The 19,378-nt window shown below is 43.1% G+C and overlaps 1 protein-coding gene across 2 annotated transcripts in view; it reads right to left on the bottom strand.

Moving 5' to 3' along the window:
- Positions 1-18,616, bottom strand: part of LOC133503188 (carboxyl-terminal PDZ ligand of neuronal nitric oxide synthase protein-like) — a 123,824-nt gene extending 105,208 nt beyond the window's left edge. Inside the window, exons 1-2 of one of the 2 annotated variants that reach the window (XM_061824506.1) lie at positions 18,140-18,616; positions 17,754-17,825 (exon numbers count right to left, since the gene is read on the bottom strand). In XM_061824506.1, coding sequence (XP_061680490.1) covers positions 17,754-17,825; positions 18,140-18,244 — 177 coding nt within the window. In that variant the 5' untranslated portion in view covers positions 18,245-18,616. The remainder of the gene's footprint in view (positions 1-17,753; positions 17,826-18,139) is intronic. The other variant, XM_061824507.1, reaches the window with a different exon arrangement.
- Between the last annotated feature and the right edge of the window lie 762 nt (positions 18,617-19,378).

Here is a 19,378-nt window from a genome sequence, read left to right as displayed (position 1 = left end):
TCGCATTTAGATATATGAACAGACGAGACTAACGTTAGAATTTAGATCAAGATCACAATCTCATACTTATTATAGTTAGATACTGAAACTACCTGAGTTACATCCGAGAAATGTTTTCAGTGTAATTGAATTTCCGTTGACATGGCTCATGATGTTGATGACTTTCAACGTAAATGGGCTTGCCGCACATGAAGAAGTTTTGAACATGTGTTTTGGCATAACTCAGGGCCTGGCTAGCCTTTTTTCATCATTAGACTTTTTTTTTGCCAAAAATAAATTTTCATTAGCCACTTTTCTATAACCATAGCCAAAAAATAGCCAACAACATGCCGGTCAAACTGCGGTCTACTAACATGACTAATACTCTTTCTTGTTCTTCAGGTTACATGCATACAAATAACTTTCAGACATAAATGTGATACAAGGAATTATATATTTTATTTTATTGGTAAATGAATCTAATAAACATTAAGAATGACAGAGATATGTCATAAAACTAAAGTTTCTCAATCTTTTTCTATATGCCTGACTGTAGAGAATAACATCACTGTTCAACACCAAGTTTTTGCATGATTCCTGCCATTCAGATTTTGTTTTTAATGCTCAACCATTTACAGAAACTTTTATCAAAGTCAAACTCTTCTTCAGGGCCTTCAATTTTAATGATTAACAGTTCATTTATACTTTCTGTTTTGAGATAGCTCCTTAAGGACGTCTTTACAATGTTATGCCTGCTGAAGCCACTTTCTACATCTTTGCAGTTGCAGCAAACTTATGGTCAGCTGTGCAGGAACACGCACGGGTGGATCCGACCGTCTCTGGGACTTCTCTGAGACAAGACTGCTCCGATACCTGAATTAGATGCATCCACCTCCACCATAAAGTGGTTATCTGGGTCCGGAACAATTAGAACGGGCAGCAGTGAAGCAGTGAAACTTGCCTTTATTCTGCTGAAGGCCTCCTGGCAGGTCCCGGACCACGAGAAGATGGTGTGTGGCGAGGTGATCGCATGCAGAGGAGCGGCCACGGAACTGAAGTTCCTTATGAACTTCCTATAAAAATTAGCAAATCGCAAAAACCTCTGTACGTCCTTCCTGTTGGCGGGGGTAGGCCAACGCCGCACCGCGTCGACCTTCTCGGGGTCCATACGTATCTCTCCCTCGGCTAGAACGAAGCCCAGGAAGGACACGGATGCCCGATGGAACTCACACTTGTCCATATTAACGTACAATTGGTGCTGCAGCAGACGCTGGAGCACTTCTCTGACCTGTCGAATGTGAGAGGTTAGATCTGCCGAAAAGATGAGAATGTCATCCAGGTATACAAAGACGGATTTATTCAAAAACTCCCGAAGCACGTCGTTAATGAAGTTTTGAAAGACAGCCAGGGCGTTGGTCAGTCATCACGAGATACTCGTAATGCCCCGTGGGAGTGTTGAAAGCCGTCTTCCATTCGCCGCCCTCCCGGATCCGCACCAGATGACACGCGGTGTGCAAGTCCAACTTGGTGAAAATCCGGGCTCCTTGGAGGAGTTCAAAGGCTGTAGCTATCAGGGGCAAGGGATACCTGTTCTTGACCGTGATGTCATTCAATCCTCTGTAGTCAATGCAGGGTCGCAAGGTGGAATCCTTCTTCTTAATGAAAAAAAAAAACCCGCGCCGGCTGGTGAGGATGACGGTCGAATAAGTCCGGTTGCCAGGGACTTCTCGATGTACTCCCTCATTGCCTGGTGCTCCGGTCCTGTCAAAGAGAACAGTTTCTCTCTGGGGGGTGAGGTACCCGGGAGGAGTTCGATGGCACAGTCATACGGCCGATGCGGCGGCAGTGCTCCTGCTTTAGACTCCAAAAAAACCTCCCTCAAATCATGGTAGCAAGAGGGTACTGTGACTAATTCGGCAGCGGTGCTAAGCTCGGCAACTTGGATCCCTCCGTCCTCCCCGGCGACGCCACACTGCTTGCGACAGTCCTCACTCCATGCCCTAATCCGACCCGTGACCCAATCAATGTGTGGTTTGTGTCTCTTGAGCCACGGGCTCCCCAGGATTATGTCACTGTTACTAGAATTGAAACGTGGAAACTAATACGCTCTGTGTGCCCGTCCGGAAAGTCCATACGTATAGTTTGCGTGCGGTGTGTTACGCGGCAGAGGAACTTGCCGTTGGCGGCGTAAGCAACACGAGGACGCTGTGTGGGAAAGGTTGCCGCCCCCAACGCTTCGACTATCCGCGAATGAATGAGGTTCGCATCCGAACCAGAGTCAATGAACACGGTCACTATGCATGAATGAGTGTCTGTCCCGACTTTGAGGTGCAACAGCGATCGCTCCGACTTAGCGCCAGTATACCGCACACTCACCGGCGTCGAGATCCCAAGGTCGGGGCGCTTCGGCAGAGTCGGACAGTGGGCGATTACGTGTCCCAAATGACCACAGTAGAAACAGCGTCCTTCTCGTCACCGACGTAAGCGCTCCTCCGCTGGGCTGCCAAGCCCCTCCACTTGCATGGGTTCCAATGTAGCAAACAACCCGGGTGGCCGAGAAGCGACCGGGCTGAGCCTCTCTGTCTCCTCCTCCCTCAGGCCATCCATCTGCCTCTCCACGGTCAGGCGCTGGTCCACCTTGAGGGCCAATGCGATGAGGGAGTTTAGCGAAGGCGGAAGATCCATGGCAACGAGATGGCCACGGATTTGTGGGGACAGTCCCTGGTAAAACGCGTCATGGAGGACCTCCTCGTTCCAACGGCTCTCGGCAGCCCGGATCCAGAACTCAATGGCGTAGTCGGACATGCGGCGACATCCCTGACGAATTGTCATGAGCGAGGACGCCGCCTGGCGTTTCAGAGCCGCGTACTGGAAAACCTGGGTGAGCGCGCTGACGAACCTCGTCCATGAGCGGCAGATCTCTGAGTTACGACTCCACTCGGCAGTGGCCCACGCCTCCGCCCTCCCCGTCATGTGGGAAATGACGAAGGCGATCCGGGAGCGGTCCGTGGGGAAAGCGGACGCTTGAAGTTCAAAGTAGAGGTCGCACTGCGCCAGGAAGGGCTTGACATTGCTGTCGTCGCCTGAGAACCGCTCTGGTCGGGAGAGCGGAGTTACGCCGGCACGGGGAGGCTCAGTAGCAGCCGCGCTAGCTTGAGAAGCTAGCCACGGTTCCAGCTGGGTGCAGAGCTCATGGATCCGTTGATTAGTACCCTGGAGAGCAGCCTCTTGCTCGCCCAGGCGTTTGCCCTGCACTTGCAGCGCACGGCAGATGGCGTCGGAGTCAGCTGGGTCCATGTTATGGTTAGATCGTTCTGTCACGAACGGGGCTCGAGGGTGGACCCAAATGCACAACTCCAGAGACAAGCAGACAGTGCAGAGGAAACCTTTATTCGGTCCAAGGTCTGGGATCAGGCAGACAGTCCAAACAATCAGAAGTAATAGTACAGCAGGCTTACGAGGGTGGTCAGTGGACAGGCGTGGGTCGGAGAGCAGAAGTCAGGCAAACAGGAGTGCGGGAACGAGGCATCAAGGGCGACGATCTAGCGAAGGACAAGTCGTCTCCCACGTCCTATCTATACTGGGCGTCATCAAATGTAACACGGTGCAGGTGTGCTCTGACTGATTGGCTGGCCACGCCAGCCTGGGCAGGAAGCCGGGAGCATGACACTCTCCCCTCAGAGCCAAGAATATCCATTTATTTTCTTTGCCGCTTATCCTCACGAGGGTCGCGGGGAGTGCTGGAGCTTATCCCAGCTGTCAACGGGCAGGAGGCAGGGTACACCCTGAACTGGTTGCTAGCCAATAGCCGGGCACATACAGACGAACAACCATTCGCACTCACAATCACACCAAGGGGCACTTTAGAGTCAAATGACTTCTCCAAGTTCACAAAACACATGTTGACTGGTTGGACAAACTCCCGTGCATCCTCGAGGACCCTGGTGAGGTTTGCCAAAGTGGTCTATAATTCCACAACCAGGATGAAAACCACAGTGCCCATGAGGGACTCGACTTGCCAATGGACACTCCTCTCCAGTACCCCTGTATAGACCTTACCAGGGAAGCTCATCCCCCAGTAGCTGATCCCCCTGTAGTTGGAATACACCCTCCCTTTTTAAAAAGGGGACCACCACCCCAGTCTACCATTCCAGAGGCACTGTCCACATGATGTTGCAGAGGCGTGTCAACCAGGAGAGCCTAACAACATCTAGAGCCTTTAGGAAGTCCAGGCGAATCTCATCCACCCTGGGTCTTTTCCACTGAGAAGCTTTTTACCCACCTTGCTGACCTCAGCCCCAGAGACAAGAGAGCCCGCTTCAGAGAACCCAGATTCTGCTGCCTTATAGGAAGGTGTGTCGGCGGAATTGAGGAGCTCTTTTAGTATTCTCTCCACCAACACATTATGTCTCAAGTTGAGGTCAGCAGCGCCCCATCCTCAAAAGACACAGTGATGACATCCTGATGCCTTCTTCATTCTGGCGTGCGATTTTAACCATGCCAACCCCAAGACCGTGTTTCCACACCTTCTTGGACACGTTAAATTTCCTACAATAGGCAACAACATCCTGGACAATGTTTTCAGTATTCACAAAAGAGCCCACAAAGCCCTCCCTCTGCCCCACCCGGGGCCTCAGACCATACTCCTGTCATGCTAATGCCTGCATACGGAACACTAGCTAAGGTGAGGAGGTGACCACCTTCTGCTCCAAGATCCTGCAGCACATGGTGAGAGCAGCTAAAAAGATCATCGGTGTCTCTCTCCCCTCCCATCTGGACATTCATCACACTCACTTCACCTGCAAGACTACTGAGATCGCAGGTGACCCCCCTCACCCATCCCACTGACTCTTGAGATTGCTGCCATTAGGGAGGATACTGCAGAGCTTTCGGGCCAAAACTAGCAGGTTCCAAGACAGTTTCTTCCACCAGGCAGTCAGGATGCGCAACTCTGCTTTGCCCCAATAATCCTCCTTGCCACCACCCACCAGCACTGACTCTAGACCATAAATTTAGCTCTTGCACAAACCACATTTTAAGCACTGTATTTGTTTTACCCTTGCAACACTGTGAACATTACCCAACTGATTATTCCTGTACACTGTTTATCAATGCCTATAATTCAATACAGTGTCCATAATACTCCACCCTGTATACTTCTGCGGATAATGTCAATAGCACACATGTATGAAAAAAGGAATTGCAAAAATAACGTACATGCACTTACTTTAGAAAGAGTAGTTTACTTATTTTTTATATTTTTTTTAAATTGTTTAGTTATTTTATTAAAGCACTGCAGGTCTGAGGGGACTGCTATTTTAGCTATGTTCTATTTCATGTACTGTATGTATAACACATCTGACAACTAAGTTACTTAAACTTAAAGGGCTAGTCCAAAGGACCTATATTTTATTGATAAACCACACAAACATAGCTAATTTTTCCGAAAAAAATATTTCAAAAATTCTCAACACAACAGAAATGAAATAAATTAGCGCCAATGTGCAGTTTTTTCCGAACCCGAATGGGTCCGATGTCGGTTTCAAACCGTGACTCTGTTGAAGCTGCTGCTGACGTCATGCCAGGAGAACACCAGTAAACACAATGGCTTCCCATATAGACATTCATGCATGAAGATGAAGAAGTTTTTATGGAATGCTCTGTGGAAGAGATGGGAAATCAAGAGGAGGAATTTCTTATTCTTCCCATGTTCGAAACACATCCCGTGCAGGTGTAGTTCAACCATATTTGTTCTAACCTGAGTTGACAAATGCAACACAAGGACAGGATTCGGAATAACCTGACGAAGTTGACATGGAACTTCGCACCCAAAACACAGACTGGTAGGTGCCTCAAGAAAACATGAAAAGGCCCGTCTTAAGTTTGCCAATGACCATTTGGATAATACAGAGGAGTCATGGGAGAAGCTTTTGTGGACAGATGAGACTAAAATGGAACTTTTTGGTCATAATTCCACGAACTGTGTTTGGAGGAAAACGAATAATGAGTTCCATCCCAAAAACACCATTCCTAGTGGGAAGCATTGGGGTGATAGCATCATGCTTTGGGAGTGTTTTTCTGCACATGGGACAGGACGACTACACTGTATTAAGGAGAGGATGACACCGGACGGCCATATATTGTGAGATTTTGGGGAACAATCTCTTTCCCTCAGTCAGAGCATGGAAGATGGGTCCTGGCTCGGTCTTTCAACAATGACCCGAAACACACAGACAGGAAAACCAAGGAGTGAGTCCGCAAGAAGCATATCAAGGTTCTGGGGTGGCCTAGCCAGTTTCCAGACCTAAACGAAAAAGAAGAATTTTGGAGGGAGCTGAAACTCCATGTTTCTCAGCGACAGCCCAGAAACCTCTCTGATCTATTCAAGATCTCTGTGGAGGAGTGGGCCAAAATCCCTCCTGCAGTGTGTGCAAACCTCGTGAAAAACTACAGGAAAATTTGGATCTCTGTAATTGCAAACAAAGACTATTGTACCAAATATTAACATTCTTTTTCTCAGGTTTTCAAATACTTATTTTTCAGCTGTATCACACAAATAAATGGTTAAAAAAATCATACATTGTGATTTCTGGATTTTTCTTTTGAGATTATCTCTCTCACAGTGGACAGGCACCTAGGATGAAAATTGCAGACCCCTCCATGATTTCTAAGTTGGAGAACTTGCAATATAGCAGAGTATTCAAATACTTATTTTCTTCACTGTACCCTGCGTTTGGCTGGCAAACAGATCTGGGTGTACCCCACCTCCTGCCCAATGATGGCTGGGATTGGCTCCAGCGCTCCCGTGACCCTTGTGAGGACAATCAGCTCTGAAAATGGATGGCTGGATGGATCACAACCACAATGTTTTTGTTCAAAGAAAACATTGCAAAGAGTATTTTCCCAAATTAGTCAGCCCTAGTCTCAATTGATGACCAGGTAGTTTTACTTGGGCTCACATTGTTAAATGCTTATTGCCTCACCAGTGACGAGAACTAAGTGTAGCTAAAGGTTCAGCCACATAAACAAATGTGATGTTGTTGTTAACTTTATATAAATGTAGCTAGGAGAGTTTCATACTCTTTAGCCACATTGGTTCAGAAAGCCAACCCTGCGATGTAACCTCTGCATTGCACATAATAATTTCAAAATCTCTCATCGATCACTTGAAGTTTATTTGGAACAACCAATTAGGATTAATCAGCACTAGGATATAACAAAACACATTCAGATTTTTCAAAAAGAAGAGAGGTTCACCACCTGAGCCCTTGTGGGCTTTTCTTTAACACAAATGATACATTATGGCATGGGCTCAGGAAACAAGTATCAATCATTATACAAAAACGTCAAATTTTTATGTATAGTTACAGAAATGTCACTGGATACTATACCACTGAGGCACAACACATCTTGGTAGCTGGGATTAGTTTTTGTTTTGTATTGTTTTTTTAATCAGTAACCCGCTCACAGGTGACTCATGCACACAATGAACAATACCACCATGCAGAGGGTAGGTTGCCAGGTTACCAGAGTATGTATGACCGACTGTACAAAAACTAAGATATAAATCTTGGAGAAGACAAAGAATCTCATGAACCAATCTCAGTGTTATACAGATTTTTATGTTTGTCTCTTGTGCAAAAATAACCAATCTATTTGGGTGTCAAGCAATACAGGCCATTTCACACCAAATGACAAGGAGGTTACTTTCGGCTTGTCCCTTTCGGGGTCGCCACAGCGTGTCATCTCAGATGAACGCACATATATGTTTGGCACAATTTGTTTGTTGTTTTTTTTTTTTTTTAAACGCCATCACACTGCCTCACGATCGACGCAATGAACACCCCTGGTGTAACTGAATTTCCTTTTATATGGCTCATGATGTTGATGACTTTCGACATAAATGCGCTCGCATTACGTGAAGCAGTTCTGAACATGCGCTTTTGTACATGCTCCGTACATGCTCAGTACGGTTAACTTGCATTTCCTGTTTCCGGGTGAATACCGGTTGTTTTGGAGCACGCTTCTTTAGTTAACAACGTTTATGAAATAAACACGTAAATTAATGTCAAGACCATACCAAATAAGCGACGTCTTGAGAGAATGCGAGGGGAGGGGCGTTACTGTTACTAGTGTTAGTCCCTCAACATGGCGACGCCGGAAAAGCAAAACAACGAACTCAAACGCATGTTCATTCAATGTTCAATTTTAGGCAATTTTTCCTCAATTTTCCAGAGGAATTTTCATGAAAATTTAAAAATCCGCAATTCCAGGAAAATCCGGAGGACTTTCATCATTATATATTGCAAGTTTTCCTACTTAGAAGTCATGGAGGGGTCTGATATTTTCATCGTAGGTGCATGTCCACTGTGAGAGAGACAATCTAAAAAGAAAAATCCAGAAATCATAATTTATTATTTTTTTTACGATTTATTTGTATGATACATACATATATATACATATTTGAACACCTCTCTATCAGCTAGAATTCTGACCCTTAAAGACCTGTTAGTCCGCCTTTAAAAGTCCACCTCCACTCCATGTATTATCCTGAATCAGATGCACCTGTGTGAGGTCGTTTGCTGCATAAAGACAGTTATCCACCCCATACAATCTGGAAGACTGTAACTTGTAATATAACCAAGACAAAAGAGCTGTCCAAGGAAACTATCCATGAAAGTTTGATTGCTTGCAAATTCAAAAGTGTGCTACTATTTTAGGATTTACATTCAATCATAGAAATAGGAACACAATAAAACAATACACACAAAGAGTAAGATGTACGGGGGAAACTCTGTCATTCAAATAACTTTGGTGAATGTACAGGAGCTGTCTTTATATAGTGAATAAAATAAGTATTTGAACACCCTGCTATATTGCAAGTTGTAGCACTTAGATATCAAGGGGGATCTGAAATTTTCATCGTAGGTGCATGGCCACTGTGAGAGAGATAATCTAAAAATAAAAATCCAGAATTCACAATGTATGATTTTTTTCACGATTTATTTGTGTGATATAGCTGCAAATAAGTATTAAGTATTTAAACACCTGTCTATCAGCGAGAATTGACCCCTCTGTAGAAATTGCGCAATCCTCGTCTCTGAGCAATCAGAGGCCAGAGATCTGCATAAACCACGCCCCTTTTTGGACCCGCAGTTTTATCGGACAACGCTGCATGGTCCAGTATAGCTTCTGTTGGCGTTTTATCATGTATTTGGGTTCTTTAACAATAGATATGTTTAAGAGGTGTAGTCACGGACTATATAATAGTGACGACAGGTATCCTGAAAGGCTAGCTGGTGGAGTTCAATTCATACCCTTTCCAAAACCGAAGACCCAGTACGAAAAATGTCTTCGCTGGATCAAACTTTGTGGAAGACCGCATGATCAACTGAATCCATCAACCGGAACAGATATGTTTGCACGAAGGTAAGCCCTATATTTGATTTTCAATACATGTGTCATAGAAATGAATTAGCAGTTCTTCGCTTGCATAACATAGCTAAGTGTGAATGATTGACACACTTGATCTGTGTTGAGCGATATTTTGCGAAGATCTGACTGCACAAACATGTCCCTTTGTTCGCGGTTACGCGGCTACGGTAAACCGGACTGTGTTTGCACGAAGGTATGCCGTATATTTGATTTTCAATACATGTCTCATATAAATGAATTAGCAGTTCTTCGCTTGCATAACATAGCTAAGTGTGAATGATTGACACACTTGATCTGTGTTCAGCGATATTTTGCGATGATCTGACTGCACAAACATGTCCCTTTGTTCGCGGTTACGCGGCTACGGTAAACCGGACTGTGTTTGCACGAAGGTATGCCGTATATTTGATTTTCAATACATGTCTCATATAAATGAATTAGCAGTTCTTCGCTTGCATAACATAGCTAAGTGTGAATGATTGACACACTTGATCTGTGTTCAGCGATATTTTGCGATGATCTGACTGCACAAACATGTCCCTTTGTTTGCGGCTAATTAGCTAAGCTAAACCGGACTAGCAGTCCTAAAAGCCTTCGACGTGCACCGAGACACCAAGACTGAAGGAAGGATGTTTGAGGACACTAAAGTAGTGATTGTCGTACTCGGTCGGGACTTATGTAGGTTCGGCACTAATTCAAGAATAATTATTGAGGGGAGCGCGTGACGTTACACAAAGAAAACGAGAGAAACAACTCGTAAATCAAGCCTCGCCTTCTTCTTTTCCTTCATAATGCGGTTCACAAACGGCTATACAGATACATATACAGATTCTGCACACAAGTGTGATATGTAACACGAAAATAGGAAACTGTCAATGACGAATTCGTCTTTGGGTTATAATATATTATATTATGTGGCTTCTCCGTCTTCCTCTGACTCTGGAAAGATCTCGAGCTAATATCAAAGGTTTCTCCGTCGATATGCATGTAAATACCATTGAAATACCCCTTGCTGAAATACTTGAAGCCCCGCTGTCTGCTTTTCAACGATATTTCACTGTTAACTAAGAATGCGAGTGAGAAATCAGCCGGTAAATCGGACAGTTTCGCGCTATTCTTTTCTTGCTGCGCCGCCCTTTTTGCTAATTGTTTGTCTGACGTAGGCGCACGTGGCGTGACGTCACTTCAGGAGGCGTGGTTAAGTGCCCTGTACGGAGGGGTCAATTCTGACCCTGAAAGATCTTAGTCCGCCTTTAAAAGTCCACCTCGACTCCATGTATTATCCTGAATCAGATGCACCTGTGTGAGGTTGTTAGCTACATAAAGACACCTGTCCACTCCATACAATCAGTAAGACTCAAACTTGTAATATAACCAAGACAAAAGAGCTGTCCAAGGAAACTATCCATGAAAGTTTGGTTGCTTGCAAATTCCAAAGTGTGCTACTATTTTAGTAACATGGCCAAGACCAAAGAGCTGTCCAAGAACACCAGAGACAAAATCGTACAACTCCACACGGCTGGAAAGGCTCCAGAGAAATTGCCCAAAAAAAATGTCCACTGTTTGGAGCAATCATTAGAAAATGGAAGAAGCTAAACATGACGGTCTCAATCGGAGTGGAGCCGCATGCAAGATATCACCTCATGGGATCCTTAGAAAGGTGAGGAATCAGCCAAGGACTACACGACAGGACTTGGTCAATAACCTGAAAAGAGCTGGGACAACCTTTTCCAAGGTGACTGTTGGTAATACACTAAGACATCATGGTTTGAAATCATGCATGGCACCGAAGGTTCCCCTACTTAAAGCAGCATGTTAAGGCCCGTCGCAAGTTTGTCAATGACCATTTGGATGATACAGAGGAGTCATGGGAGAAACTTATGTGGTCAGATGAGAACAAAATGGAACTTTTTGGTTATAATTCCACTAGCCATGTTTGGAGGAAGACAAATGATGAGTTCCATCCCAAGAACACCATCCCAATTGTGACGCATTGGGGTGGCACCATCATGCTTTGGGGGTGTTTTTCTGCACATGGGACAGGACGACTGCACTGTATTAAGGACAGGATGATTGCCGCCATGTATTGTGACATTTAGGGGAAGATGGGTGTTTCAACATGACAATGACCCGAAGGACACAGCCAAGAAAACCAAAGAGTGGCTCCGTAAGAAGCATATCAAGGTTCTGGGGTGGGCTAGCCAGTCTCCAGACCTAAACCCAATAGAAAATCTTTGGAAGGAGCTAAAACTTCGTGTTTCTCAGCGACAGCCCAGAAACCTGTCTGATGTAGAGAAGATCTGTGTGGAAGAGTGGGCCAAAATCTCTCCTGCAGTGTGTGCAAACCTGTTGAACAACTACAGGAAACGTTTGACCTCTGTAATTGCAAACAAAGGCTACAGTACCAAATATTAACAGGGGTTTTCTGAGGTGTTCAAATACTTATTTGCAGGGTTATCACACAAATAAATCGTTAAAAAAATCATACATTGTGATTTATGAATTTTTCTTTTTAGATTATCTCTCTCACAGTGGACATGCACCGACGATGAAAATTCCAGACCCCTCCATGAATTCTAAGTGGGATCACTTGCAATATAGCAGGGTGTTCAAATACTTTTCTTCACTGTAGTTCCAATCATGTTGTTCTGTGACATGATTTGGTTTTCCACTACCTGGCCCTTGATCTTGACTGCCACGAAAGTTGTTGTTCATTCTCTTGAGCAAGGGCTCTAATGTGTGTTTACAAAGAACATAATTACTCAGCACAATCTGTACCTGTTTTGCACGGATAACGTTGAGCATTAAAAAGAAATAAACAAATTAATAAACTCACATTTCCACTGTCATTCAGCAAGGTCATCCAGGAAATTGTGGGCCTGTGAAACCCTTTGAGACTCTTTTTTGAATTAGGGTTAACACAAAAATTGACTTGACTCCACCACATGTTGAAAAATGAGAATATGGGTGAAACTGCCACCAATTCAGTGTTCAGAACAATTTGCACTTACCGGTATGAGTTCAGGAAATAGTTTGAGGAGTATCAAAAATCAATTATGATGATCACAGCTCGTGTTTTCACAAAGAAATAAAAAGTTTGAAAAACAAAGAATGCTTTGAAAACTACTACTTGCAATGAACTACCCAGGAAACTGGAGCTTATACTATGCTACGTTTACTATACTGTATATCATGTTCCCAGCAGCCACGCCAGACCTGTTTGCCTGAAACATCGTGCACCTTGAGATTTTGGTATCCTCATTCAAGACTCACAGGAATCACAGTACCATTATCAGACCGTGGGAGTGAAGAGGGTGACTGGTTAATAAAACATGGCAAAATGGGACAAAACATACACCAAACCCACCAGGATCATGAGATGTCTGCTAAATAGATACTGTATGTTTCCCAGACCATCTCGAAATTTGGTGTGGTTTTGTTGCATTCATCCTGTTACACCAATCAACAAGGTTTCTAATGTGGGAGTGAAGAGGGTGACTGGTTAATAAAACATGGCAAAATGGGACAAAACATACACCAAACCCACCAGGATCATGAGATGTCTGCTAAATAGATACTGTATGTTTCCCAGACCATCTCCAAATTTGGTGTGGTTTTGTTGCATTCATCCTGTTACACCAATCAACAAGGTTTCTAATGTGCACCATGACTGTCAGGGCAATTTTTTAATTGTTTCAAATCTAGCCAGGCATCCACAGCAATCACAGCATTGTCAGGTTTTCCCATCCTGTCCCCCTGCATTGTTTCACATCCATCGTGTTTTGTCCATGATGGTCTCAAATGTGATTTGACCGGAACATAGTTATAAATATAGCATAATATTTTACTTTAGCTTAACATCCATCTATTTTCTGAGCCGCTTAACCTCACTGGGGTTGGTGGAGTCCAAGATATCTTTGGAGTGGAGGCACGGTACCGCTGAACTGGTTACCATCAAATCGCAGGGCACATATAAACAAACAACCATTCGCAACCATCTGGGGATTTTTAAACTATTCAAGCAAGTTCTGACAATATAGTTTTAACTCTTCCTCATCTTACGAATGGCAGGATTCACCAGCATATTTGTGTTATTCAACAGAATTGTTTTATCATGCAATTGTGGCTATGGCCATGCAGTACAACAATTAACCAGCTCAGTGAAAAGTAGAAGTGCAAAGGGGCTGAGCATTTTTGGTAAATATTTTGCATGATACTGTATGTTTAGGCAGCATGGTGGATAACTGGTAAGCACATCTGCTTCACATTTCTGAGGACTGGGGTTCCAATACCGGGCCCCACTGCAGGGAGTTTGCATGTTCTCCCCGTGCCTGTGTGGGTTTCCTCCCGGTACTCAGCTTTCCTCCCACATCCCACAGAATCCCTCAACCAACTCAAATAAATGCTCAACGATGGCATAACATTTTATTAATACTGTTGATAACAACATATTACAGTCATATTACTTAAATAAATGAACTATTTAACACTGTTTAACTTAAACATTTTTTGCATTAAATATTTGTGCATAAAACGTTACCTAGTGCACAGTGCAGTTTATCCACTACATTGCACATCATTGGCCAAGAATTCAAAAGAAGCATCTGACTCATCTCCAATCTGAAAAATATCCATTGTAATTACCTTTGTTGCATCACTATCAAACTCATCATTGATTAATTGGTACAGTTCTGGTGGTTCCTGCATTCATGAACAGTGATCCCAACTTGCTCCCCCAGCCTGTCATCCTATGTTCCATCCATGGGGTTTGTGAGGAAAGATTTTTTGAATCCTAAGAGACTTGGTTCTGTTTATTTCTCAGTATTGTCAGCGCTTTGAGGGGAAGGTCCGCCGTCCTAATAGCGCAGCCTCTTGCCCCTGTTCGGCTACAATCTGTAGTAGCTCTTCATAGCGTCAGGTCACAAAGTTCAAACTACGTAGAAATGAGCGTAATGGGCACTTTAAAGGGGAAATGCAGTGCTTTGCATGAACAGTGTATCAATAGGTCATGTAATATGTACCCTATTTTGACAATGTGCCGTTAAATCCTCTCTCATTTAATAGTGTTTTGAGAAGATTTTTATCGACAATGACAAATTTTCAGGGGCGCTGCCATTTTCGGGAGTCACATGATCTACGTGGGCGTATGTGACGTGTACCGTTCCGCAACAAAGGCTCGATGATATGGGACATCAATATGCCCAGCGCTGATTTCTCCGATTTATCCTCATCAAAATAGGGTACATATTACATGATGTATTGATTCACTGTTCATGCAAAGCACTGGATTTCCCCTTTAAAAAATGTGAGCATTTCAATTGTGTGCATTATGCCTTTTGTTTTTTTAAATGATCGTACTACGTAGTTGCAGCTCACATTGTTTGGCCACGTCATCGGTCGGAGTGGTGAAACATTTCTTTTAAAAGCGGCTGCACAACTGGCCCTTGGAGTCGACATTTTTTGTCTTCATTTAAGTTAAAACAAACTCAGGGGCCGTCGTTTCTGATGTTTGGTGCAGTAGCAACAAATATGCTCACTAACGATCGTAAAATGCAACACTCCCCCCCACCCCCGCCCCCAAGAGGTCAGTGTTCAGAGTTCAGGTTGGTGGCGCACATTATCCTAATATATATAAATCTGTAACATAAGACATCAAATATCATGTTGAAATTTATGTATACTTTTTTACCACTCTATGCACCTGTATACGACTATACAATGTGATTGTATTTTTTATTTTTCATCCACACCTAAATATAATGCACTCTTGTTAAAAGATATTATTCTATAGAATACCAGCTGAAAAGACGATAGAAGATCAACGGATTTCGGCAATTAAATGGGATGAATGGTGACCAACGAAATACCCACGCCTGCGTAGCAATCATTTCATTTCTGGTAAGAATTATTCTTCTCAATCTCAAATTATCAAGAAGTATTTATAATGCCAACTGCACTCATTTGAGAACAATGCATATTTAAAAAAAAAAAAAAAAAAAACGTCAGTCATGGAGAGATTTATGGAGGTAAGCGTGTGGCAGCAATACGCGTCCGTGAACGGGGGAGCCGACTCCCTGTCCTGACTCCCTGTCCTAATTTTTTTTCCAGTCATAGTTAATGAATGCGAGTTTGTGTAAAACCAGGGATCATTTATTTAAATATTGGTATTCGTATTTAAAAAATCTGAGTGGGTCCATCACTATTTAGGATTTATAACTTATTGAGAACAGATCCAGCAACAAAGCATTTGTATGCATCCAGACTTATACGGTTTCTAACTTTTCTGTGTAAATCTCAATGATTTATTCACCAGATACATGCGTATATCGAGTTGTTCAAGACAAGCAAAAGCGAATTAACAGTCAAATTTCTCATCAGCAAAAACATCGACTTCGGCATTAAGTATGGATCCTCTATGCCAAGCGTCTCTAATTTTTTCTCATACCTTTGTTTATTATCACCTCCTAAATGTTTAATGGTATCAGAAAAAACTCTGGATGTCATGCTATTAGACATATTTTTGTTTCATCTCAATGGAATTAACTTTCAACAATGCTTTGTTAGACCGGCAATATGGCGGTTACGTGATTTTATGACGTAGGTGCACGAGCTCTATAGTCCGGACAATAGCGGCGAATAGCCAGCCTCAAACACAAAAAAGTCCTCCTCACTTTCCATATGGAAGTGGCATTCTTTAGTCTTTTTACTTGGCCCAGCTCCTCTACTCATTTTTATATCCTTAAATTTTAGAAGATTAGAAGATGTGCCGTTATGTGTACATGTGCAGTGCCACCTCAGAAAAGGCCAGATTGGTCACACATTTTAGTCAAGTGAAAAATTTCATAGTGAGGATGACAGCCCAATGTCTACGTTTTATTCCCATGTGATATACCCCTACCACCCAAATAAATATTAAATAACTATTTAAATATATTTTTAAAAATTATGTTCCACCTGACCTTATAGGGCTGTGATAATGTTTTGTTTTGTATTTGTTAACTAAATCAATGTTAAGGTCTAGATTATAAAACGCTGCATGTGTCTCAAGTAGTTATGTGCTTCCCACTATATCTTCCTTCCAAAGTTAGATTCCTGTGGTTTCCTTCTATTGTGTTGTCAGGACAGTGTCAGACCATTTTCACACTGGACGAGCCAAACCAAAGCTCCTGTTCCTGCCGACAACAGATGCCATGGGAGTACACTGGGAGGTCTACTTCAGAGCTGCCGGACACTATTCTAAAAAGGTGAAAAAAACATTTTCCCCATTGTGCAAACACGCATGCATAACATTGTGGATGTTCTGCTGGAAATGCACTTTACCGGACAATAAAACAACACTACACAACACACATCTGGAGTCTGACAAGGCCAATTTAATTAGATGGGAAGTAGATGCTGGAAACAGCCTGTTTTGGTCTCTTGCTGACATCTGAAAACACGAATAATACAGGATGGTAAGATTAAACAAGGAGAAAGTATGTGGGAATGGGAATCTGTTAATGTTTTATGTAAGGTGATTTCAGGAAATCAGTAACAAATCACAGCAATATATCAAAATGAGTCTCAAATTCTTCCACATCCTGGCAACCAATCCAATTATACGATGCAAAGTCCAACGTTACAAAGCTGACACATACGCGCTCATTAAGTGTAGTTTTGGGAAAAGCAGTAAATCTTGACTTTGCACAGTTGAGGGTGAAGGGGAGATTGCACTTGAGTGCACTACTTATAAAGTTCAAAACAGTGATGAAGGGCATGAGAAAGCACATCAACCAGCCACTAGGAATTCTAATATAGTGTAAATTCTGCCCATTTGCATGCAAAAGTGCAGCACAATTTACATCCAAACACTACCTTTCATGACATCGTGTTTGTCTTCCCTGTCACTTTATCTTACATATTATTCGTAACATTGATTGGCAACACTCATCAGACACTTTGTTAGCAACACTAGCTCAATCTAATCATAAGATTCAATTCAAGAGCTGTAAACAAAATCCCACTTCCACTGCACCGTACATGCATCACAAACTACAACTATAGTTGAACTGCTGAATATACAATCCATAGGAGACTAGTCCAGTACAGTGCATGACATCAAACATTTACAACGACATAATGTTTGACTTGTAATTCGTGTGACGCACAGGCTACAAATGGAAGAAAGCAGTGAAATACAAATATTATGGCACACACTAACCGGGCACTGTGCGGTGTAATATGGTCCAGATTTATTCTAGGTCTGATGCCGGTCATTTGCATGTTATTATCTAAAGAGCCAGCAAGAGTTGGAAGAAACTAAGAGTTTTTAATCAAGGCACTTGACGGAGTCTTCTTACCCTTATTCTTCTCATTGCAGCCACGATCTCCACTCGACTGCTAGGTCGTGTCACATCCAAACTCCCGATGTACTGTTGTCATGAAATGGAACAGATTGATGAAAAAATTCCGTTTACTATGATGTCGAACAGTTTATAGTGGACTTTGGCTATTCTTATTTTCGTGGCGATTTTAACAAAATATGCGCCATAAACTATACCCCTTTGAACTAGCGAACATTTCCCTAAATCACTTCAAACAAGCACATATTTTTCAGCCACTTGGGGAAACAGCAATTCAGCCATGGAATATGTTTGCTGGCCTACACTATTTTTAAAGCAAAATAAGCAGTTGTTTAAGTGTCGTTACACTTAAGAAGTGTTACTTTTTCCACTGTACAGCATACCTTCGCGTCGAAGTTGATTCCATGTTGGAACGCTTCCTCGTTATGGAGCGGGATCCTCAAATCATGGCCATCGTCCACCAGGTTGTATTTGCTTTTTACGGGCATTTTTAAGCTATTTAAAATAATACCAAGGCGTAAACTTCAAATGCGGTTAGAGCATGCTCCTCATCGCAGTCGTCCGTCCCAGCACTGCAGAGGCGGCGCTCCACCGCCCTGGACAGCCACCCCTTCTCCCCAAATGTCTTCCCGCAGGACCCGAATGGTCGCTGTGGTCAAAATGAACAACCACGAGATGAGAATAGGTGGTGAAGCACAGGCGAATATGTTGGACTTTGCGTGTCTTCTAACTCAAGCGAGTCGTGTGCCCCCAGTCTGCCTGACTGGATTGCCCCAACGTCTGCGCCACTATAGGGGGAGGCGTCCGGTCATTCCAGCGGTTTTCATTCGCCCGAAGCCACCATGGCTCTCTGGGGGAGGGGCCCCAGTTGTGATACAGCACGCCACGCACCCGCGGACGTGCACGGGAATAACCGGAATTTTCTCTCCAGCACTGGGAAGGCGTGGCTTCTGTAGCTCCGAGGTCAACTTTGCCTCTATATTGCCAAAGGCAATCCATTATTAAGCACATTATTACGCGTGTATTAACTCATTGACTCATAGAATTTTTGTCATATGTTGTCAGAGGGGCTCAGTTTTCAACATAAGCACGCACACATACACACTGCCTAAACGTATTTATCGTATTTATTAATTGTATTAAGGATTGTAATTCTTATTTATGTCTTCTAATGATTAATTGAGCACAGAGGTGGGTTTTAATGTGCAATATTTTTCCATCCATACATCCATTCTCAATAAAAGGTACAAAGTACTTTTATTATCAATTCTTCAATGTGTCACACATACAGAGAGTTTACATTAAGGTAGTCAAGGGTCTGCGGTCCTACAAAGACATCTTTGTAAAAAATTGTATCAATATATAGTGAAGAAAATAAGTATTTGAACACCCTGCTATATTTCATGTTCTCCCACCAAGAAATCATGGAGGTGTCTGAAATTTGGCACATGTCCACTGTGAGAGTGATAATCTAAAAAGAAAAATCCAGAAATCACAATGTATGATTTTTTTTAACGATTTATTTGTTTGATCCTGCTGCAAATAAGTATTTGGTTCCCCTGCTTAAACCAGCACATGTCAAGGCCTGTCTAAAGTTTGCCAGTGACCATTTGGATGATACA

The sequence above is a fragment of the Syngnathoides biaculeatus genome, chromosome 7 (assembly GCF_019802595.1).
Source record: "Syngnathoides biaculeatus isolate LvHL_M chromosome 7, ASM1980259v1, whole genome shotgun sequence".
Classification (NCBI taxonomy): domain Eukaryota; kingdom Metazoa; phylum Chordata; class Actinopteri; order Syngnathiformes; family Syngnathidae; genus Syngnathoides; species Syngnathoides biaculeatus.
Note: the sequence above shows the minus strand (reverse complement) of the source record. Positions and strands in the feature narration are given on the sequence as shown.